General features: G+C 38.4%; 2 protein-coding genes across 5 annotated transcripts in view; one reads left to right on the forward strand and one right to left on the reverse strand.

The window, feature by feature from the left end:
• Nucleotides 1–21,189, forward strand: part of gprs (speckle type BTB/POZ protein) — a 352,627-nt gene that overhangs the window by 42,146 nt on the left and 289,292 nt on the right. The gene's annotated exons all lie outside the window — the stretch shown is intronic.
• Nucleotides 1–21,189, reverse strand: part of LOC145986365 (alpha-amylase-like) — a 307,352-nt gene that overhangs the window by 28,587 nt on the left and 257,576 nt on the right. For all 4 annotated transcript variants that reach the window (XM_083120266.1, XM_083120264.1, XM_083120263.1 and 1 more), the window contains exons 4-5: nt 8,928–9,117; nt 5,300–5,415 (exon numbers count right to left, since the gene is read on the reverse strand). In XM_083120266.1, coding sequence (XP_082976392.1) covers nt 5,300–5,415; nt 8,928–9,117 — 306 coding nt within the window. The remainder of the gene's footprint in view (nt 1–5,299; nt 5,416–8,927; nt 9,118–21,189) is intronic.

The following is a 21,189-nucleotide window of genomic DNA, read 5'->3' on the forward strand; positions in this document are numbered from 1 at the left end:
TAACGAAAAATGAAGATGTTTGAGATATATAGATTTCTAAAAACTATGGGTTGTAAAATCAGATTATTTGCTATTTGAATATTGATTCTCAGCAGAAAGTATAAAGCCTATATAGTAGATCCGATGGGCTACGTACTTGGTGGCTGGCGCATGAGTTAGATTTAAAATCTGCTTCTATGGGGATATTTAATTTCTATCCAATATTATGATGCTCAGTACAAAATTCACTGAGATACAACTAAAATTAATTTTACAGTTCTGAAATAAGTCGAATGTATCCAATTATTTATTTTTTCGATTCGTAACGCATTGTTATACTGCGTTGGGATCGAACAAGAGACCCTGAACCATCTATTGGGTGGTTATCACTCGCTTGGCCTAAATGTGAGATATGCAAGAGCAGAGGCCTGCACAAGACCCGGAGAAAACCCGTCTGCGAGGAGGCGCGCCTACAATAATATGCAACACGCACATCAAGCCCAGGTGTTCGACATCGCGCAAGCGAGCTTCACGTCACAATGTTGCACAGGCTTCGATGCCTGCCAGGTTTTTCTATTACCCGGGTCTTAAGAAGACCCGTGAGACTCGATGTAGTTCTTGCAGGTAGACGGCGAGCACTACTGTCAGTGTTGCCAACGGCCATTATATTTCACTACGCATGGAAATATTTGAATTTCTGCTAGGCGCAGGTGCCTTGAGGTTGTAGAATCATTGGCGTAGCAAGGGGTGAGCGAAGTGGGCGACCAACCTGGGCCTCGCGCATATAGGGGCCTCGCGTCCTATGAGGTTGATACGAAAAACGTAATAAATGGAAGTGAGAAAGATAGAAAAGGCTAATTTTTGTGGGCAATAAAATTAAGACATTTTTAACTGGCTTTATATTCTAGTTTAACGTTATAATTTGAATGAATACGTCAAATCAGAGGCGGGCGGGAGCTCTAAGCCTAAGGGGCCCCGAAAAAGTCAAAATAATTCTAATTTCTCATGTGAAACATCAACGCAAAAATTGCTTGGACAATTTTATCCATTTTTCTTCTGTGTCGTGACCTTGCATAGTCTACCCGATTTTAATATGTTAATGGTAAAGCACCTCAAACTGCCACGGAGCAAAGTATGGGGCATTTAAATGCTTCTGGTATTTTAAACTCAAGAAAGGTATGGATAATATTAGCAGTTCTTCCTTCGTTCCTACAACTTCAGACGCAGCTATTGCCTGCCCTCTGTAACGGGCACGAAGATGATTTATCTTCCGAATTTCCTGATCAAGTTCTATGTTTCAGGAATGTGCTTAAATCTGAAATCAAGTGCTTTAGGAAAGTTTCTTCTCCTTGATAGCTCTACACTAACTTCCAGTGTTCTCTGTATCCTGTACCGCCTTCTGTTTGGGGGAAGGGATAAGTAAGTATTTGTATTTTCTTCTTTTGAATACATAAATGTCAAAGAAAGATATGTTGTAATATGTGAAAATTCAGAGTTAGAGCATCGATTTGTATAGTTATTAATGTAAGTGCAGCCACAACCAGCCATTCTAAGTAATTACGTAAATTTCCTGGAAGAAGCTGACTGTACTTGAGGGACCCAAGTTTATTTCTTGCGGACGCGTACTTTACGATTTTATTACGCCACTGCGTCAAATATTTAATATTACAAGAACATTAAGACGTAACAACAAAATGAGATTCACAGTTATTATTATCATCTAAGTCCTAAAATTCAAAGTTAACTGGTACAATTTATGTGCAACAAAGTCAAAATTGCTAATTAAAGAAAAGTCAAAATTGCTAATTTAAAAAAAAGTCAAATTAGCTGTATCAGTTGATTACACCAAACATTTCACATTTATTGTGCAAATGACTATCGTTTTAAGATTTGCTGATGTTGAAACCGATTGTGTAGAAGAGCTTGTAGGTAGATACATTGGGCCCCTAGACAGGATTGTGATTTAGCGCACTCCCTTCCCCCGCTCTATCAAGCACTGACATTTTATGTGCGTCTTTCGATATTTTCTACTTAAGCCATGGTTTGTGACATTTACATCCTACAAACTTCGAAATGAGGAAACAAAGAACGACTCCTTAAATAATATATAGGTTATATTTCAAGATTCTTACTTTGTATTTCTGATTTTTTTTAAAAAAAAAATTAGCACACTTAAGGATATTTCAGTTATCTTACTGCCTAAAGAACATCTTAAAAAACGTACTATTACTACTACTTTGGTTAATGAAAATTCCAGCAGCGTGTTACTGTAGCTCTGCCAAGTGTAAATTTCTCTGTCGCGTACTATTAAATATAATTTTCGTCAGAAATTAATTATTATTGTAGGCTATTATATAAATATGATAATTTGCTGACGTTTCCTTGATGACTGTGTATCGATTTACATTGATATTTCAAACTTAAAGAACGATGGGGCCTTGCATTCAAATCTCGCCCAGGACCTCGCGATATGTTGCTAAGCCACTGCACCTAAGATTTTGTAACTTCTCAAATTAGTGTCATTATTATGTCAAACCAACTACCACATATTTTCTAAATTTGTTTCGATGGTCTTGAAATAGGTTTGTGTGTCTTGTTCATTTTATGTCACCTTTCTGGTCTTGAAATCGTAAATCTTCTGTCGGTTTCATTTTTACGTTGTTTGTTTGTTGAAATGTGTAAATAGCATTGCCTGTTATTTGCACCCGTGTGAAAATACAAGCTAACAATTATATTTTGTATCGTATTACTATCAATGCGGTCTGAGAACAAGATAACTAGCAACAACACTAGCGAACGACGATTTGTTGAAAGAGATGACAATATTCAAAAACCTTTTATAATGCAAATTCTGATTTCATGTTCCATTTTATGGACCATCGTGCCTTAGTGTTCAGGGGGGGGGGGGATCTTGAGCAACTAATTCGGATATTGAATTGGCAAAATTACACCAGAGAGAAAATCTGTTTGATTGATTGATTCATTTATTTGGTCAATTTATGCACAATAAGGCTAATCGGGACTGGACCTATAGTTTAAAGTGGGATCTGAACCATCATGTGCTTCCACCGGGTATCGAACCTGGTACCCTTTGATTACAAGGCGACGACACTACCACTGCGCCATAGGGGAGCACCCCGAAAAAAGTATAATGTAGAACAACCACCAGTCACACAAAGTTCCAAAGTATTTACGATGGCACTTTTTGCGAAACTTGGTTCGTACTCCTGTACAGGTGTCAGCAGTGGCAGCAATTAGGGGCGGGGCCGAGAGAGTGCAGTTGCCCCCCCCCCCCACTTTTTGCTACTTTTGCACCACGCTAACCTCATGTACCAAGGGAAATTAATTATCCTTGCCCCCCCCCCCCGTACATTTGCACTTTGGCCCTCTAGTTTTGGAACCCAATCGCCGCCACTGGGTGTGAGCGATACAAATGTTTTCTAGCAAGGAATAAATGTCTGCAATTTCAAATTGATAAAAGTGATGAACATTTTAAGTGCTCCTAGAACAGTTTAGAATCTAAAAGTTGGCAACGGTGACTGCGTGACTCATGTATCTGGAGACGGTGCAAAACCGGAATCAGCGTTCGCTGAAGATAAGCGAGCTTCGTCTTGCAAGGCCTTCCAGTTACCCGTGGGCTTTCGATGCTTGACGGGTCAAAACCCAGGTATATAGTTTTACTCGCCCGCCCGACCAACCAGGCGGGCCTAGTAAGCGATTCTGGCCGTTGTGCAGCCCTCTGTGCAAGAGGTTACGTTCAAAGGAATGGCAAAAGAATGTACAGGGTGGGAAATAACCTTTTGCTAGGGGTCTGCAGGAAAAAGTAACAACAATTAAGAAATTATGGTAATACCAAATGTTTACTACGACAATTGTGGTTACAAAAACAAAATTAAAAGTTAGTTCACGACAAAGCCCCTTGCTTCAAGGCAAATGCTAAAACCAATACTTTCTTCGGCGAAGTGGCATTGACTTCTTCAACAGTTCTGAATGGCCAGGTGCATCACCGGACCTGAATGCAGCGGAACACTTTGGGGCTATTCTGAAGGACGCAGTTGAGTCCTTGATGATAGTGGAACGCGAATCGGACCGCTATTCCCGGCCAACACTCCTTGCACATCTGGAACAAGTCCTCCGTGACATGGAATGGAATACGGACTGTTTGCGAATCTTCTGAGCTCCTACCCTGATCGTCTTCGTGCTGTGAGAGAAGCAAACGGCGGACATACTAACTTTAATTTTGTTTTTGTAACCACAATTGTCGTAGTAAACATTTGGTATTACCATAATTTCTTAATTGTTGTTACTTTTTACTGTAGACCCCTAGCAAAAGGTTATTTCCCACCCTGTACATGTACAATAAATTGATTTTGTACTTTCCACGACTGAACCTATATGGACATTATTAAGAAAATGATATTACTTGTCTCACAATTGGGTGAAGGTTATTTCCACAAATTGTGCTCTCAATTGTTACATGTCTGACTTCCCTGTCAGAATTCTCTCTGTTCACGCACCACTGTTCAATAATCGTTCCCCACTTGCTATCTCTCTTACAATCCCTGCTCCTTACTCCATCTCGTTCGCTCGCCAACCGTCCCCGCTCTCTCTCGATTCCACCTAGCATTCAACAACAGCCTCTCAAGTCAATAACCTAACGTTTGAGTCATTACTTATTAAGCAATCCTTTCTCTGCCCCCTGCTATATTAATAATAATAGCAGACTTCTCACTTCTACCCAACGCCTTGGGTACGATACGGATTAAGGGTTAAAAGGTTGTGACCATATGCGTGCAAACTGATCTCCCAGACTTCCTAACTTATGTACTATGGTACCATGTTCTGAATTATGTAAATAAAAAAAAAAATTTAGAGATATATAAAAAAACACAACGTTAATAATAGTGCAAGGCATCCAGTTAATGATGTGCTCAAAATTCAGCAATGGTTGAATTTAAGCACTGTGCGTTAATTTTAAATAAATCAAACACTTCGTTGTTGTCATTAATGAAATGAATTTCAGTGTAGCCTTGCAAAATAGGCATAATTAACCAGAAGTGGCATGAAAGCGACTCTATATGTAATTACGTCACTTAATAGAATGCTTCTTCGGCAAAATCAAACATTCTCTTTTCATGTTTCGAACTGCAACGTAGGAATACCAAATCTAAAATCTAGGTCATGTATTTAAATAGTACTGGACTACTTATTTCACAGGGGACATGCGACATTTATCACACAAAAATCAAATCTTACTTATGATACAACTAGTATACCATGATATAATAACTTATGATCATAAAAGCTCTTGAGCATTTACCTGAATCCCGCAACCCCGTAGCTGGTAAGCCTATTCAGGTATTCCAGGATCTTAGTTTGAACGTAGTAATTTCCCTGATCCAAGTCATGGAGCCCGAGAAGTTCACAGTTCCTCACCTGAAACAAATGATGAGAAAAAAAAATTGTAAGGTTTTGACGGGAATCAAACCTCAGATCATTTTCTTAAGAGACGAGAGCATTAGAATTACTCTATTGGCGAAGCTTTTAAGTAACATTCTACATTTAAGAAATATAAAATCTGGCGTTCTATGCAGTTTTCATTTATTCCCTATTATAACAGCTCATACTGAGAAATGAATATGTAACATGAATTTACAAGAAAAATAACTTAAGAAATCGTCAATATGTACTTCAACGACATTTTCATTATAAAAATAAGTAATTTTCCTGTCTGTAGAAGGGCCTCCCCGATGGCGTAGTTGTAGCGTCGTCGCCTTGTAATCAAGGAGTCCCGGGTTCGATACCCGATGGAGGCACACAGTGGTTCGGATCCCACTTTAAACTGTAGGTCCAGTCCCGATTAGCCTTTCTGTGCATAAAGTGGACTTAAAACGCCAAATCAATCAATCAATCCTGTCTGTAGAAAGGATAAAGGGAAAATGCATGTCAGCTTAAAATTAATGTATGGCAAATGGAAATGTATGTGAAATTCGAGTCTTTTATTCGCAGGACTTAATTATCATGAATATAAATGAATTACCTGTAGGGAGACAGACACTAATTCTACTCTTCTACATAGATTTCGCCAATAATGAGACACTGATCGTGTACCGCTGCATTTGTTTGAGGAATCTGTCCGCATAACATGCAGTGCCCTGTTTATGAGGAAGGCGATAACGGCACGTCATGTCCACCAATGGAGTCCGACAGCTCCAGTTTAAAGCTGAAAACGAGTGGAAGTGATTGGGAGCAAGATCAGGGCTGTACGGAGGGTGGTTCATACTTTCCCAAGTGAACCTCTTCGAAAGGGCCTCTTGTGATGTGTCACGGAAGGCGAAGCTTTCCGTCTTGTCACTTCATCTGTCAACCAGATCTGTAACACTCTGTTTGTTCGCCACCGTGGCTCAAGTACTTGCGGCACAGGCACGTTTTGCGTGGACATTTCTCCATTCCTCCTACGCGGCATTTCCTCTAAAGACCACATGGCAATGATACAGACGACTGTCTCGTAACTGCAGACGGTATGATATCCCAAAACGCATATTACGTTCGAAAATATCGCTACGCGAAACTTATTTTCGGAATTAATTTTACATATAATTCCATTTGCTACAGTAATTTGCGTTATAAGGGACTTTTAGTTACAAGTAACACGGATACAGATCCGTTACAGGAATGCGATAATATCAAAATAAAGCAGTCTTTTAGGGGAAGAATTCCTTGCTTGTACGCCGGGGGGGGGGGGGTCGAATGCCCTCTAATGAGTTATGGAGCCCCTTTTCTTAACCATAAAAATTGACCTCTGAGTGACATGTACAATGACAGACACGGTTGTAACATGTCCATTAACTCTCAATGGAAACATTACAACCCAGAAGTGTTCCTGACTGTAAAACAATCTCGTATGAGAACCTTCAGCTATGTTTTCATTTTCCTTTTTCTTTCTGTCTAAACTTTACCACATTTTCCTGTATCAGGCATCTTTTTGGGGGGAGGGGTTGGGCCAAGATGGAATAACCTATACGAACCATTTCCCACGTTAACATAATTGCTAATAAGATAGAATATTCCTTCCATGTGTTTTTAGGAATCTTAGTGCCAACAAATGTCGAACATAACATGAATTACATGTGTATATGATATATGCTTCCCTTCTTTCACCATATGTTTTAGCATTAATGAATAGGACAAGTTGACATGTCGCAGATGTTTAGTTTTCTGATCGAGTGATTGATTAAGTTTATTTTATTTTGCTTTTCTGCCACTTTTGGCTAGTCGCGAAGATGAGGATGAACGATAAGATTTATGAAGGGACAATCACAAATGCATAGGAACGAAGCTACACGAGGCCCACAGATGATTATTCTGGCTGCAGGTCAAGACACCAGATCCTCGTTAGTCTGCAAAGTGTGAAGTCCAGGCTGTACTACGTGGAAGAGAGGTTGGCATTTGGCTGTCACCCCAGTTTCGTGATAGAGAAATCTAAGTAATACTTTTAGCAGGATGTTGTAGATTTGTATAGTCTCCTTTCGTTATTGCTTTGAAACACTGCATAAATAAAGCATATTTAATTTCCATTTTTAAGCTTTTTTTTTTAAAAAAAAAAAATCGTGAACATTCTTTGTTTCAAGGAGTTCGAATTAGACTACAAAGCGCAAAAAGAAAATAAATTAACCGTCTTGAATGTGCTCTCGAAGCATATAAGTTAATCCAACCCTTGCCGCCCTGAATTAGAATGTGGAATGAATAAATTATGAACGTCTCCCTTTAAGATGAAAGAGTTGACGAACGAACAAATTCGCAGACGGCTCAAGGAAAGGAGCATTTCACTAACGACAAGCGGCATTCCAAAATTCTTCCAAAGTCCTGATCATCCATTATTCACATGCTGCATTATAGGCTTAAGTGTGAAGTAGACGGCATATTATTCACCTCTGCTTTCTCTTGCTTTTTAACACATTCTTCTGCTACACGGTAGGCGATAGGAGTATTTTGGAAAATAAGGATTGGATCTACAATTCAAAGATTTGGATGTATACAGTCGGTGATATAGATACATTTATTTCTTTGTTTTGCGTTTGTGTGTGTGTGTGTGTGTGTGTGTGTGCGTATGTACACACACACGAGAGAGAGAGAGAGAGAGAGAGAGAGAGAGAGAGAGAAGGGAACCAGCAAAACGGCAAGGCAAATACTCTTTCCCCCGACCCATGGAGTTCTTGCAGATTTTTGCGAAATCTTCACGCCTCCACAACTAGCAAAACTTTATGGTACATTTTAATGTTCAAAGTGGCGATACAGAACCTCGAAGTATGTGCAGTTAGTTAGGAGTTTTGAACACATTTAAAAGCTTGAGAATTGTTGTACTATCCGCACGAGTCCATCAGCACTTCTGCCACTTTGGCTAATCGCGAAGATCAGGATGAGTGATGATACGATGAAATTGATGAAGGGACACTCAGAAACATCCATGATGGGATCGGGATTCGGACCTGGGACCTCTGGCGTCGCAGCGCGCTGTGCTAACCACTACGCCTTGGAGGCCGGCAATAAAGAAACTGAGAAGTGCACGGTTTGGAAATAGTATGGACGGGAAGAAAGTTGTACATTACTAAATTCTAATTAATTTATATATTTAGCTTCTTCAATCATAGCTTCATCCAGTCAATGGTGTAGTAACTTTACTTCTCAGATACGTTCTTATCTCTTATTAATAAGGAGTAAATCTTTATAATAATAAGCACTCAAAATATTTGTTCCTACCTCCGTGGCAGAGTGGTTATAACACGACGCAGGTCTCCAGAATTCGAATCCCGGCTTGAGTATCCCTTTATCTAATCATCAAATCATCTTTCATCCTCATCTTCGCGATTAGCCAAAAGTGGCTGAAGAAACAAGTAAAATAAACCAAATCAATCAATCAATCAATAAAACAATTTTTCTTTTCTCACCTGCTCAGCGTTGCCGAAATCATCAATATGGCCGCTTAAAGAAGAACACTTGTCTCTCTTATTGAAGTCGCTTGGCCCGTAAGGAACAGATGGGTACCTCAGATGTTTAGTGTCTGCCGTGCTTCCTCCAGTTCCAGCTGCAGTCTCGTGGTCTCCAGTCATATGATTTATTACAGCATCCACGTAAATCCTGCATAACGTATACGTTACACAAACACACATGAAAATTATAATCACATCAAACCTCCTGGATTTATTCATTTTGATGTAAACCAACATTACCTGTAGGCATGGGCGTAACTTGAGACCTAACTTTGAGGGGGCAGAATCCAACTGGGCCTCATTTTGATAGAGTAGAATCAAACTGGGCCTAATTTTGAGGATGGAGAATCAAACTGGTTCTAGTTTTAAGGGGACAGAATTAAACTGGGTCTAATTTTGAGGGAACGGAATAAAATGGCCTAATTTTGAGGGAGCAGAATTAAATTGTGCCTAATTTTGAGGGGGCAAAATCAAACTGGACTTAATTTTGAGGGGGTTGAATTAAACTGGGCCTAATTTTGAGGGAGCAGAATTAAACTGGGCCTAATTTTGATGGCGTAGAATCAAACCTGGAGCTAAACTTTGAGGAAAGAGATTTCCATCCCATGTAAACAGCGTCCAGGATTATTTGCTAAATAACTGACGTTGCGAAATTACAAATATTACTCTTTATTACTTTGCTCCGCAGGTCCCTTAACTTGTAAATTTTAATAAACCTGAAAATTTGGGGGGAGGGGCAAGTCCCCTCCCTTGCCCCCGCCAAGTTATGTCTATGCCTGTAGGCTATAAGGAAATTGGAAAGATCATCTGGCTCAGAATATTTCCCGTCCAAATCCAAGTGCTTGATCACAAATCCAATAAAACAGATTAGTAAGTTCCAAAACGCACAGTCTCTCAAAAACTTCTTTCCCAGAAGTCAAGGAATATCCCAAATAGAAAAATAACACAACTTTTAGCATATGAAAGGTTCATTGTATCATTAAACTATCTTACACTTCTTTCATATGATATGTAATGTAAAATAAGAACATTTTATAAGAAAATAATACAGCGTGTCTCAAAATGATTATCTGGGTTTCAATTAGTTGGTATATTGCAACAGACGAAGGTGAATGTTTATATCGTACATGTACGACAAGAACGGCTGTGGAAGTTTGCTACCCTGAGCGCTTATCATTTGTTTCCCATCGGACACAGTGGCGTAGGTGTGTTACAAGTTGGCGACTCCCGTGCAGAAGTCCTTTCGTGTCATTGAATTTGCAAGTTGTGTTTCTGCTGTTTCAGTTCAGCGACCTTTTCGACGGCGATTTGGAAGTGATCTTCCTTCCGATAACAACATTCGTCGATGGTTTAACAAGTTTTAAACAACTGAATGTGTCTGCAAAGGAAGAGTTATGGACGTCCAAGTTTGTCGAACGAAAGAGTCGAGAAGCGTTGTGAATGTGTGCGTGTCACGAAAGGTGTTCACATGGAACATTTATAAGATACACCATGTAAACCTGTTGAGTTGTTGTTTATTTCCATATAAGTTTTGTTCTTCTACCCAACATTATTGGTGATGATGGAAGCTCGGCAATATCTGACAAGACATTCCTTAGATGTTTCTAGGTGATGGCTAAATGTCTGGGGTTCGGAGTTCTTTGTACTTTACATTTCAGAGATTCTACAGATTGTTACGATAAGGGCAATTAAACGACTATGAAACCCCGATAATCATTTTGGGACACACAATCAGTACCTACATGCATGCATGAGTTTTGCTCACATAACAACACGACTAAAAATATAAGGTGTTAATACCCCAAGTAGTGGTATTGATACTACGGACAGTGCCCGAAAGGAAGAGCACCTCTCCAGCAGTTTTGGCTATACTTAAAACAGGCTCAACATGGCCATATGAGTTTTTTGCTCAAGTGTGGAACTCTGCTTAATCCAAGATTTTTGTAAAAATGCCCCTTCAGAAAGGAAGAGCTCTCTCAGATTGATTTGTTTATACTTAAAACTTGCTCAACATGGCCATATGAGCTTTTTGTTCAAGTGTAGCACCTGCCTAACCCAAGAGTTTTGTAAAAATGCTCTTCGGAAAGTATCAACCCCCCTCAAGCAGATTTTTGTCTATAAACTTGTATCCATACCTACCTATACATATTTACTTCTGGTTTAAGTTCAATTGAATAGTATTCAATTTGTTTATTTAATATTAAAACAATGCAATATGCAGAGCGCCCCTCTAGTCTAGCCATAACCTTGTTATGTATTGATTTTTGCTTCCCGAGTTGTGCGTAAATGGGAAAGAGCGAACAAACATGCTTCCATGTTTTTATAATCTTTTGATCAATCCCATTAGTAAATGCCTGGGAGATTATATCTGTTGACATTACCTACACTGTGCCTTTTCCGAGGGAAATTACATGTCATTTGTCATGGAACTCAAAGAGAAATTCTTATCTACACTATGCTCTTTTCAGGAAAATTACTTACCATCTATCATATTGAGGAATTGCCTTCTCGGATATTGTTTGGTCTTGTCGCAACAGAATAATTGCTTTAGGCTTTTTGGCAGATGTGCTGTGTTATTTGGGTAGGTATAAAAGCTTTTCTGCTATGAGCAGAGGTGCTATAAAATGGGTAGGTAATATATTTTCTGACGGTAAAGTATTGTTTTATATCTAAAGGGCCTCTGTATTTGAATCGGGTTTTTAGAATTGCTCTGTGACCCTCTCATTTCTTACATCATAAACATATGATTTTTCACCTATGAGAATGACACTACATATGGTGTCATCGGGTAAAGCCTCGTGGAATTCACAGATAATTTTAATGTTTGTCCTGTCATTCACCACAACCTGTTTTCTTTTTGAAGTGTTGATTACAAACATGGGTCTCTGTGTTTTGAATTCATCTGGAGTGTAATACATATCCGTATTGCCCGTAGTGACCCTTTTGAAAGCCGAAAAAGCCTCATATAATTTGAGAAAATCACCCTTGGACATGTCTAAATTATAATTTTCTCTAGGAAATACCTCATTTCTGCCATTTTTAAGATATATGTTTTTGATGTTACAGTTATCAAATTTACTTGAATTTTTTTCCTGATTATTGTGTCTTCCAGTCTGAAACAATACCACTACAAAATCCGGCATGTCATATTGTATGCTGGAGAATGAATTTGTGGCATCAAATTCATAATAAGTACCAGTGGCAACCTTCTGTACGCATTGATATGTATAAAATTGCAGAGGAATTTGTGGATTTTTTAGGATATCAGCTTTGTATTTAAGAGCATAGCTGGCCTCATATTCAACAACCGGGATTCTTAACTCCATAGTCTGAATAATGCACTTGCCCTCATCAGGTAGGGTATTGGGCAGAGCTTCCCCTGTAGGGTTTATCGCACTGTACCTCATCAAAGCATTATTATCATTTGCAGCTCTTCTAAATGTAATTCTTAAACCACCCTTCCACATGATATCTTTGTAATCTGAGAAGAATCCTGGCAACAGGCGCATGGGGAACAGCACTGTGTGGTTCTTAGATAATATTTTATCACCAGCTTCAAATCCACCTATTTTGTAGTAAGAAGCCTCGGTTTTGGATAATTTTAATGTGGCCAAAGCTGTGGAGGTAATGCCGGGATAATCTATTCTGTTTATAACAACACCATGCTTTCTGATCTCAATTTCAGAGAACAGATGCGGCACAAAATTATCTACCAATCTTATATTCGAATTTGCCGGATAATCTGTTCCATCGAGCTTTACAACATCAAATTTGATGTATAGATCTGCTCTGTGGGGGTGTATAAAGCCGTCCCCTACATCAAGATCAACCTCGATTTCTGTGTTGGGTTGATTTAAATTTGCAAATGTCCTCCTGTTTGGAGGGAATGATTGTAGCTCATAACTCTCAATATTTTCCATTGTATGTATTTTTATTTAAATGTTAATCTCTATGATAGCAGTTGTTGTGGCTCCAGCAAAATCAACTAATTCTTCTTTTTCATTAGTGACCATCAACTCAATGTAATCTATTCTATTATGGCACACAGGAAAATATAATGTTGGGGATGGATTGTAGATGATTGGCTCCATGAATTCGGAATTAGGTTTGAATGTTGCAATGATGCCGGTTTGTTTGTGAGTGCCTATGCCATTTGATTTGGTGATCATACCCTCAGCCACATTACAGTGAATATTCAGAGTCTCTATGGCTAAGAATTTAGGTATATTCATAGCAGTGTGTTTGATGGCCGCTTCAAGTTTTGTGTTGTTCTCAAAGCCCAACAGCTCTCCTATAGTACCCAGATCCACTGTTTCTGTAGCAGATACAATCTCTACTCTGTGAGTGACAGAATTTTGACTTAACACTATACCTCTGGGTAATTGAGCATTTAGAGTGGATAGATTATATTGCCCTGGAGTGATGACAATTTTTTGATCCCCTACTGCAATTGTGTTGTTGTGGTGCGTAATATTAGGTATCAAGTACATGCCGTAAAATGCTCTGAGAGCTATTGTTTTGGGATACACTATGTCATCATGTAATTTGAGTTTCAATATTGAATTTTGGCTGGTGAGATGGAATACCCCCATGATGTTTTAAATACCACAAGCCTTTTTGAAAATTTTCAATTGATGGTTTATTTATTTGAGACATATATCTAAGAACAGATAAACACAAATGTCCACAATTAACATCTTTGAAATTTTGTACACGGGCATTATTGTAATAAAGATTAACTGATTTTAGATATTTTATTAAATTTTCAGGTGGAACACCTCCAAATGAATCAAACACAAATGCGTCATCTTTTAAATATTTAAGATAACAAATCCAGTGAGTGCCCTGATTTTTGTACTCATCCAAATTAACAATGCCACACTCTTTGTTGAGTGGTTGTTCCGGTAAAGAATCAGACATGTACACACCTCTAAAATGTTTGATGCCCAGTGGCTTGATTAAAGCTTCAATATCTTGGTTTGTAAGCGGCTCTTGTTTTTTTTAAACTTATTCATGGCTCTCTTAACACCTTTGCCTTGTTTCTCCATGGCCAGGTTATGGCGCCTCTGCTCATCTAATTCTGCCCTATTTTTCTTTGCATCTATTACTGTTTTTGCTATGGCAGCTGATCCCCCAGCCAAGCTCCCTACAGCCCCGAGAGCAGCTAAGATGGCAGGGATAGTAAATATGAAACCCCCCACATGTGATTTTTTTCTTGATTGCTGTAATTTTTTTAATTGGGGGGTACTAAGCAACAATTTCATACCATGGCCCTTTGCAAGACAAGAGCTTTTTTTCTTGCGCTGCTTTTTGGTTAAAAGACTATCAATAGTTTTAAGAGATTTGAGACCTGCATAAGGTATTTGATACATAACACCCTTGGCCTTCATTGTAGGTTTATTATATACATGTTTACAACCCCCACCCCAGTTTTTGTTTGGTGTTCATAGCTATGGTGGTTCCCAATGCTGCTATTTTTTCACTCAAAGATGCATCTTTGCTTACAAATCTACCAAATGCAGCCTCTTCTAATTTCTTGTCTGCAACATGTCTCTTGTCAAGATCAGAATCTAGGGCCTCCCCGATGGCGCAGTGGTAGCGTCGTTGCCTTGTAATCAAGGGATCCAGGGTTCGATACCCGGTGGAGGCACATAGTGGTTCGGATCCCACTTTAAACTGTAGGTCCAGTCCCGATTAGCCTTACTGTGCATAAAGTGGACTTAAAACATCAAACCAAAGCAACCAAACCAAAGATCAGAATCTGTGTTGTATGCTATGTCATGGTCTCTACAAGCAGCATCTAAAGGATTAACACCAGGATCACCTCTGTTTAATCTATGATCCAATTTTGTGCCTGGACCACAATACTGATAGCCTGGAATATGTAGTTCAAATGGCAGCTTGTTTATAATGTCATTAACCAACCCCCGACCCTCAGAAATATTCCAAAATTTAGGTGGTAGAGTATTAATAATTTTTATGAGATATCCAATCCCCTTAGGGTCATTCACTATAAAATTAGACAATTTGGTGCTTATCATGTCCATAATTCCAACCTTTTCATTGTAAAAATTGTGGTTCCCAGCATTTTCCTCCCCAGCTATCACCAATAACCTATCTACAAGTTTCCTGACATCATCAACCCACACAAATTCTTTGGGCAGGGTGTTGTATTGTTTGATTCCACTGCCTGTCTTGATCTGTGACCATATGGGCTTGATTAAATTATTGTATTTTGCTCCACTGCTAGACTTGACTCTTTTTTGTGTGGGATCATTGTTCTGGTATAGAGCATCTGATTTTATTAATATTTCTTTGTAATGTTCATAATCTTGATCTGTATAGCTGCCAGGCCTCTTCCTAGTCATCAGTTCCCACAATCCAGGTGTTCCGGGGTACTTAACAAAAGCACCTTTTTCTCCGAGACGAGATTCTGAATAAACAATCAGATCATCTCCCATAAAAGTTACTCTGAAATTGCCAATTCTATGTATGATACTGCCATCAAGCTCTGTGTCAGCATATAAGCCAAACACCTCATCTTTGTTGTCTTTAGGTGTGGTTAAATATTTTTGAGCAAGAAGACCCAATTCAATAGGATCCTGAGTAGCTTCAATTCTTCTAGGAGCAACAGGACTAGGTGTATGAATACTGGAAAGTGGGGTGAATGGATAATCTAATATGTTCCTAGCAGCTACAGGTACAAGCTCTGTGATCAAATTTTGATTCTGCTCTGTAACAGTTTTGATATTCTTACCTAAATTATTAATAGCATCAATTACAGGCTGTTCTGTTTGTTTGTGTTTTTCATAAATTCCACGGTTCTCTGATTTCCATCCCTTAAATCTTTTTACAAGATAATCTCTTAACTTAAGATCATCAATGATTGGCCTTTTCATGGTTATTTATTTATGTCTCTACGTCTAGAAAATCGTTGATTTTATTTCTGTATTTTCCACTATTAGGTGTTCTTGTCATATCAATAGTGACAAACCCATAACTATCCTGGCTCCAGCACCTGCTGCAAAACTTGGAAAAATCATTGTAGCTCAGGTCCCCACCTACATATTCATCATGTATGTGTTTGAGGTTGGTATGATCTTGATGAAACACACATATAAAATTGCTGTTGTCTCGGATCAGTTGCTTCGGAATTTTAGAAAAAGTTTGTGCCAGGTAGAAGCAATCAATGTTTTTGTGCCGGCCCTGTGTAAAGAAATTTCTAACCTTGTTTTGATTATCCAGTATAATGTCATCAAACACAACAACAGAATTATCGAGACATTCATGAAGTGGCTTAACATCTAATTCAAAAGTGGCAATATCCAATCCATCATATAGCTTCATCAGCTGCTGATATTTTAATTGTTCCAAGCTCTTAGAGAAGATATACAAGTGCCTGTTTTTCCAGTCTAACCAGTTGGGTGCCAATAAAAAATTATCAATCATTAGTGTAGTTTTACCACAAGCAGATGGCCCAACAATAAGACATCTAATATTATCAGGCAGCAAGTTGCCATTTCTCTTATTCTGCTGTTCAGGTTCTGGCAACCTTTTTATAACATCCCAGGTGCTCATATTATTATTTTGTCTGCATCGATCCAGCTGTTTTCCGGATGACCCAGCCATTTGACAAGTAACTTGTTGCCTTTTCTGCGGATGATTTTTTCTATGAGATATGTGTCGGGCTGTTTAGTTTTGCTGAGCTCTTGTTCATAGAACCTGCCTTTGAGAATTTCTCCTCGGTGATCTTTTATTATATATGTGTTAAGGGTCCCGGGTTTAACTTGAACCACTGTAAATAATTCAGTGCTCCAGTTTCTCGTAAAGCCTCTTTTGAATAAGTGCTTATATTTGCTGATTCTTACTTGATCGCCCACCCTGTATTTGGCCCTTCTTGTTGTTGGCTGGTATCTAGGATAATAAACAGTCCTGATCAATTTTTGCTCATCAGATGAAGTTACTTCAGAGGGTTTCATGTTGATTGTGGAATGGACCGAGTTGTTATATTTATGTAGAATTTCTGGAAGAATATTAAGCCATTTATAATTACCTTGAAGTGTAAATTGTTTATACATAAGATTTTTTAAGGTTCTGTTGAATCTCTCTACAATTGAGGCTTTGAGATCACTGTAACTCGAATAATGTTTTATTGACTGGCTTTTAATAAATTGTTGAAACACTGAATTATAAAATTCTTTGCCATTATCTGTTTGCAAATAGCGCGGTGATCTTCCACTCTGATTGATGATTGTCCTGATGGCTTCTGTAACACATTTTCCAGTCTTGGATTTGAGTGGCACAGCCCAGGCAAATTTTGAAAATGTGTCTATCACAGTGAGAAGATACTTGTAGCCCTTGTTGATTTTGTCTAAGTTTTTCAACTGCCCACTTGCCATCTCAATCAAGTCGCTCTGCCATAAATCATCTATGCCCTTTGTGACTACTGGGAGTCTCTTATAATTATGTCTGGCCTGTCTGTGTAATTCATCAACAATAATTTGTCTAGACATAATATGTAAACAAGAATATTGCAACTATGGGGTGTTCAGCAGCTGATACTACAGGATTTTCTAAATATAATTTGTCCCCTATTTGTATTTTAAATTCCAAAGTGCCATCATCTTCAGTATAGGCTGTTTCTAATGTATCGGGGTCTGTAAAATCCTCTAACTCTACACTGGTGATTTTCGGTTTGTTGTCAGCATTTGTTATCGATAAGGTGGGGTAGTGGTGTGCCTGTGGCTGATGCCAATATTTGATCTTGATTGGTCTAAGTGTGCCTCCAACAAAAAACTGGTAATAAAATTGTGCGGGGGACAGCATATATATTTTCCCACCTGGTGTAAATGGTGAATCATATTCTTTGTTGGGGATGCTGTACAATTCAAGAATTACTGTATGTTTTGGATTCTCGATTATGCCCGTTATTTCCTTTTCTGCTGTGAGCAATCTACTTGTTACAGATTCAAGGTGCTCATTGATAGTCCTAACAACATCATCATGGCCTGGCTTGATTTTTATGTCCACAACAAGTTTCTTGTATTGTTGCACAATCTCTTGAAGCTGGGTGGCAAAAACAGACAGAGCATTTGCTTGATTGGATTCCATGGTCCCTAGCTGTTGCTTGATATTAGCTACAATTTGTTGCAAATTTTCAACAACTGCCAATTTTGAATTTTGAGCAGTAAGATCATGGACCTGTCTTCTGATATCCTCAAACAGAGCATGCAGTTCATTAATATGTTGATTGGTTGGAAGAGTGGCCACTGTCTGAGTGAGATGTTTGATCTCTGCCTGGATATTCTTGATATCTTCTGATTTCAATATCCTATTCACTGCCCTCTTAATATTTTTAAGTTCTTGTGATGTAGGCAGATTTGATACTGTATTTTGCAAAGATTCAAGTGCCAATTTCACATTATTTAATTCAGAAGCATCAGCCACATTTTGCATAGCATTTTGGAGCAGGGCTATATCTGCCTGAGTGGGTGTGGATTGTTGTAAAATTTCAAGTTTTGTTTGGATATCATCTATCAAGTGATGAAAATGAGATAGTTCAGATTCAGTGTTGAGGTTTTCAAGCTTTGTGATTTGGTGCTGGACACTGACAAGTGTGTCTACAATACCAGGCAATCGGGATTCTAGTACATTTGCCAAATCACTTTGCACTGCTGCTATTGTACCTTCAAGATGGGTTATGGAACTTTGAATTTTTCCAAAATCTTCATATGTTTCAAGTTGCAGCTTGATGTTGGCAACACTCCGAGTTATTGCATTCAAAGCATCAGAAGATGGTAAATTGTTCATAAAATTTTCAAGTGTCTCAATTTTTTCTTTAACCTCGGCTATGGCATTGTTCAGAGGGTCCAGGTTAGGTATCTGGAGTGATTGAATCTGTTCTTTTAGAGTGGAAATCACTAGATCAAAATCTTCTTGTGATTTTATGCTTTTGACAATTGTTTGGAGCTGTGCCTGGACATTATTTATCTGTTCCTCTAATTGTTGTTTCAATTGCTCAGAGTTGTTAGCCTGGGTCTTAAATTTGGCTTGAAGAGCTGCTACAGCTTCTTCTAAACTTTGAAAATTATCTAATGTGGCCAAATCAGTATATTTCTGAAGCAGCACTTTGAGTTCAGAATCAATTTTAAGAAGAGGGTCCATGCATTGTGATTGTAAATTTGTAATTTCTAGTTGAAGGCTGGCATTGAGTGTGGTCTGTAAAGCTTGTAAATCACTTCTTAATTTCTTGACTCTGACATCAAGCATCAGAATCTCATCACTGTGATCTTCATGTCTTGTATGGCCAAATATATCATTAGGCATTTTTGTTTTAGTGGTTATTTATTATTGAATATCTGATTCTTAATTCTATAAAAAAAGGTATAAGCTTGTCATATGACCCAGGGACCTCAATATATAAGCAGTCACCAGCAGAAACAGTATAAACAGTGCCAGAAACCATGTTTGAGTGCTTAATTCTATAAATATTTCTCCCTACTGAAATTTTAACATCACCCTCAGGGGTTGTAATAAATTGCAATTGACCACCTACAGGTAATTGGTAATGATTTAAATTATTGTTAAATATGTACAATGTTTTGCCTGTTTCATCATCATTATCTGTAAATATGCTGTTCAGATGAATAATTAACAAGCCACTCAGTTTAGACAGCATATCAGAAGAGGGTTGTGGTGTCGGCAGGTCCATAATAGCCTGTTTTTTGAACCCAAATAAGTTCATAGGCATGTTTATTTATTTCAAATCATGCTCTGTAATTGGGCATTGGTCCCCATTTTTCAAATCACAATGACCCCATGGTAAAGTATGTATGCCACATGATAAAATGCATCTCTTATCATCATGTGGGTCCAGGGCTACTTTTCTTACAATATTTGAAGTCAGCAAGTGATCCACACTCTGGATTCTGGATTCTGATGTTTTGATTGAATTCTGGGATTTGATGCAATTTTCATAATCTTCAAATTGGAGATCTTTTTCAACAGTTACTTTGCCAATGCCCTTGGCCTTTTTGGCAACAGCGCCACTACATGTTTCAAAGGTGTACATCTTGGCACTTAACCCAGCAAATTTTACAATAACATCACCACATGTCTCATCTTTTAACTTCCCAGGCACCTTTTTGTTGTGGGGTTGAATTCTTGTATGTTCACTGGTATCAAAGTATTGAAACAATTCAGGCTGTGACATATCTTGATAAACATCTTCTGTTTGAATATCAAGAATAAAACTATCCGTGTCCATGTACAATAATTTTACACGATCACCATAAAAAGGTTTCAACACATCATAATACAATGTTAACATATGTAATTTGGACGATTCCAATATTGCAGCCCCTTCATAAATAGGTTTATCAAACTTGATCTTTGTTTCCTTCATGTTGAAAAGTGCCATGTGCTCATCATAAATTCTTCTGTAATTGAAATTAGGCTTTGCAACCAATTTTTTGCTCAGGCTGGGGTCAGTAATTATTTTAACATCGGTATGTTTTCTGACATTTTCAATAGTTTTACCATACACTGAATTCACCATCAATTTAAACAAGGCCTTATCAAATTGGCTCTTTGCAGATGTTCGAAGCTCTGTATTTGTATTAATATAAGGTTTCAACCATCTTGAGTGCCTGAACCTCAAAACTTTTCCAACTTTGGTCACTTGAACACCATGATGCATCAGGAACTGGAGGTTTTTGTAATATATGACATAACCCTGTTTCGGCTCCAGAGTCATCATGAGCTTCTTCTGTTTAGAGCCAGGTGAACACTGAACCTCGGAAATTGGGGGCAGATCAGAAAATTTATTATGCAAATGATCTGGAATTGTCAGATCAACCTCTAAGAAGAGGCCATAGTCACTGTCATCAAAATCCTTAAGATCTTCAATGTTGAAATCTTCCACCCATTCAAGCCCTGCATATGGCAGTTTTTGCATCATGGCATGACCATAGAGGCTGTTTGCATCTACATACAGTATAAAATTTGATGGCCGTGCTGGATCATAATCAGGCATATATTTATTATTTGCTCTGGCATATCTCTGGGAACATTGCACCATCCCCCCTCTTATACATTTCTCCATAAACAGATACTTATCTTGATCGTGGATCAGATCCAATTGCATTTTAGTGTTCAAAAACGTTGCGGCCCATGCTAGGCCCGGGGCACTGTAAAAATATACTGGGTCCAGTTTATAATT

This window comes from Lepisma saccharinum, chromosome 4 (genome assembly GCF_977018435.1).
Source record: "Lepisma saccharinum chromosome 4, izLepSacc3.1, whole genome shotgun sequence".
Classification (NCBI taxonomy): Eukaryota; Metazoa; Arthropoda; class Insecta; order Zygentoma; family Lepismatidae; genus Lepisma; species Lepisma saccharinum.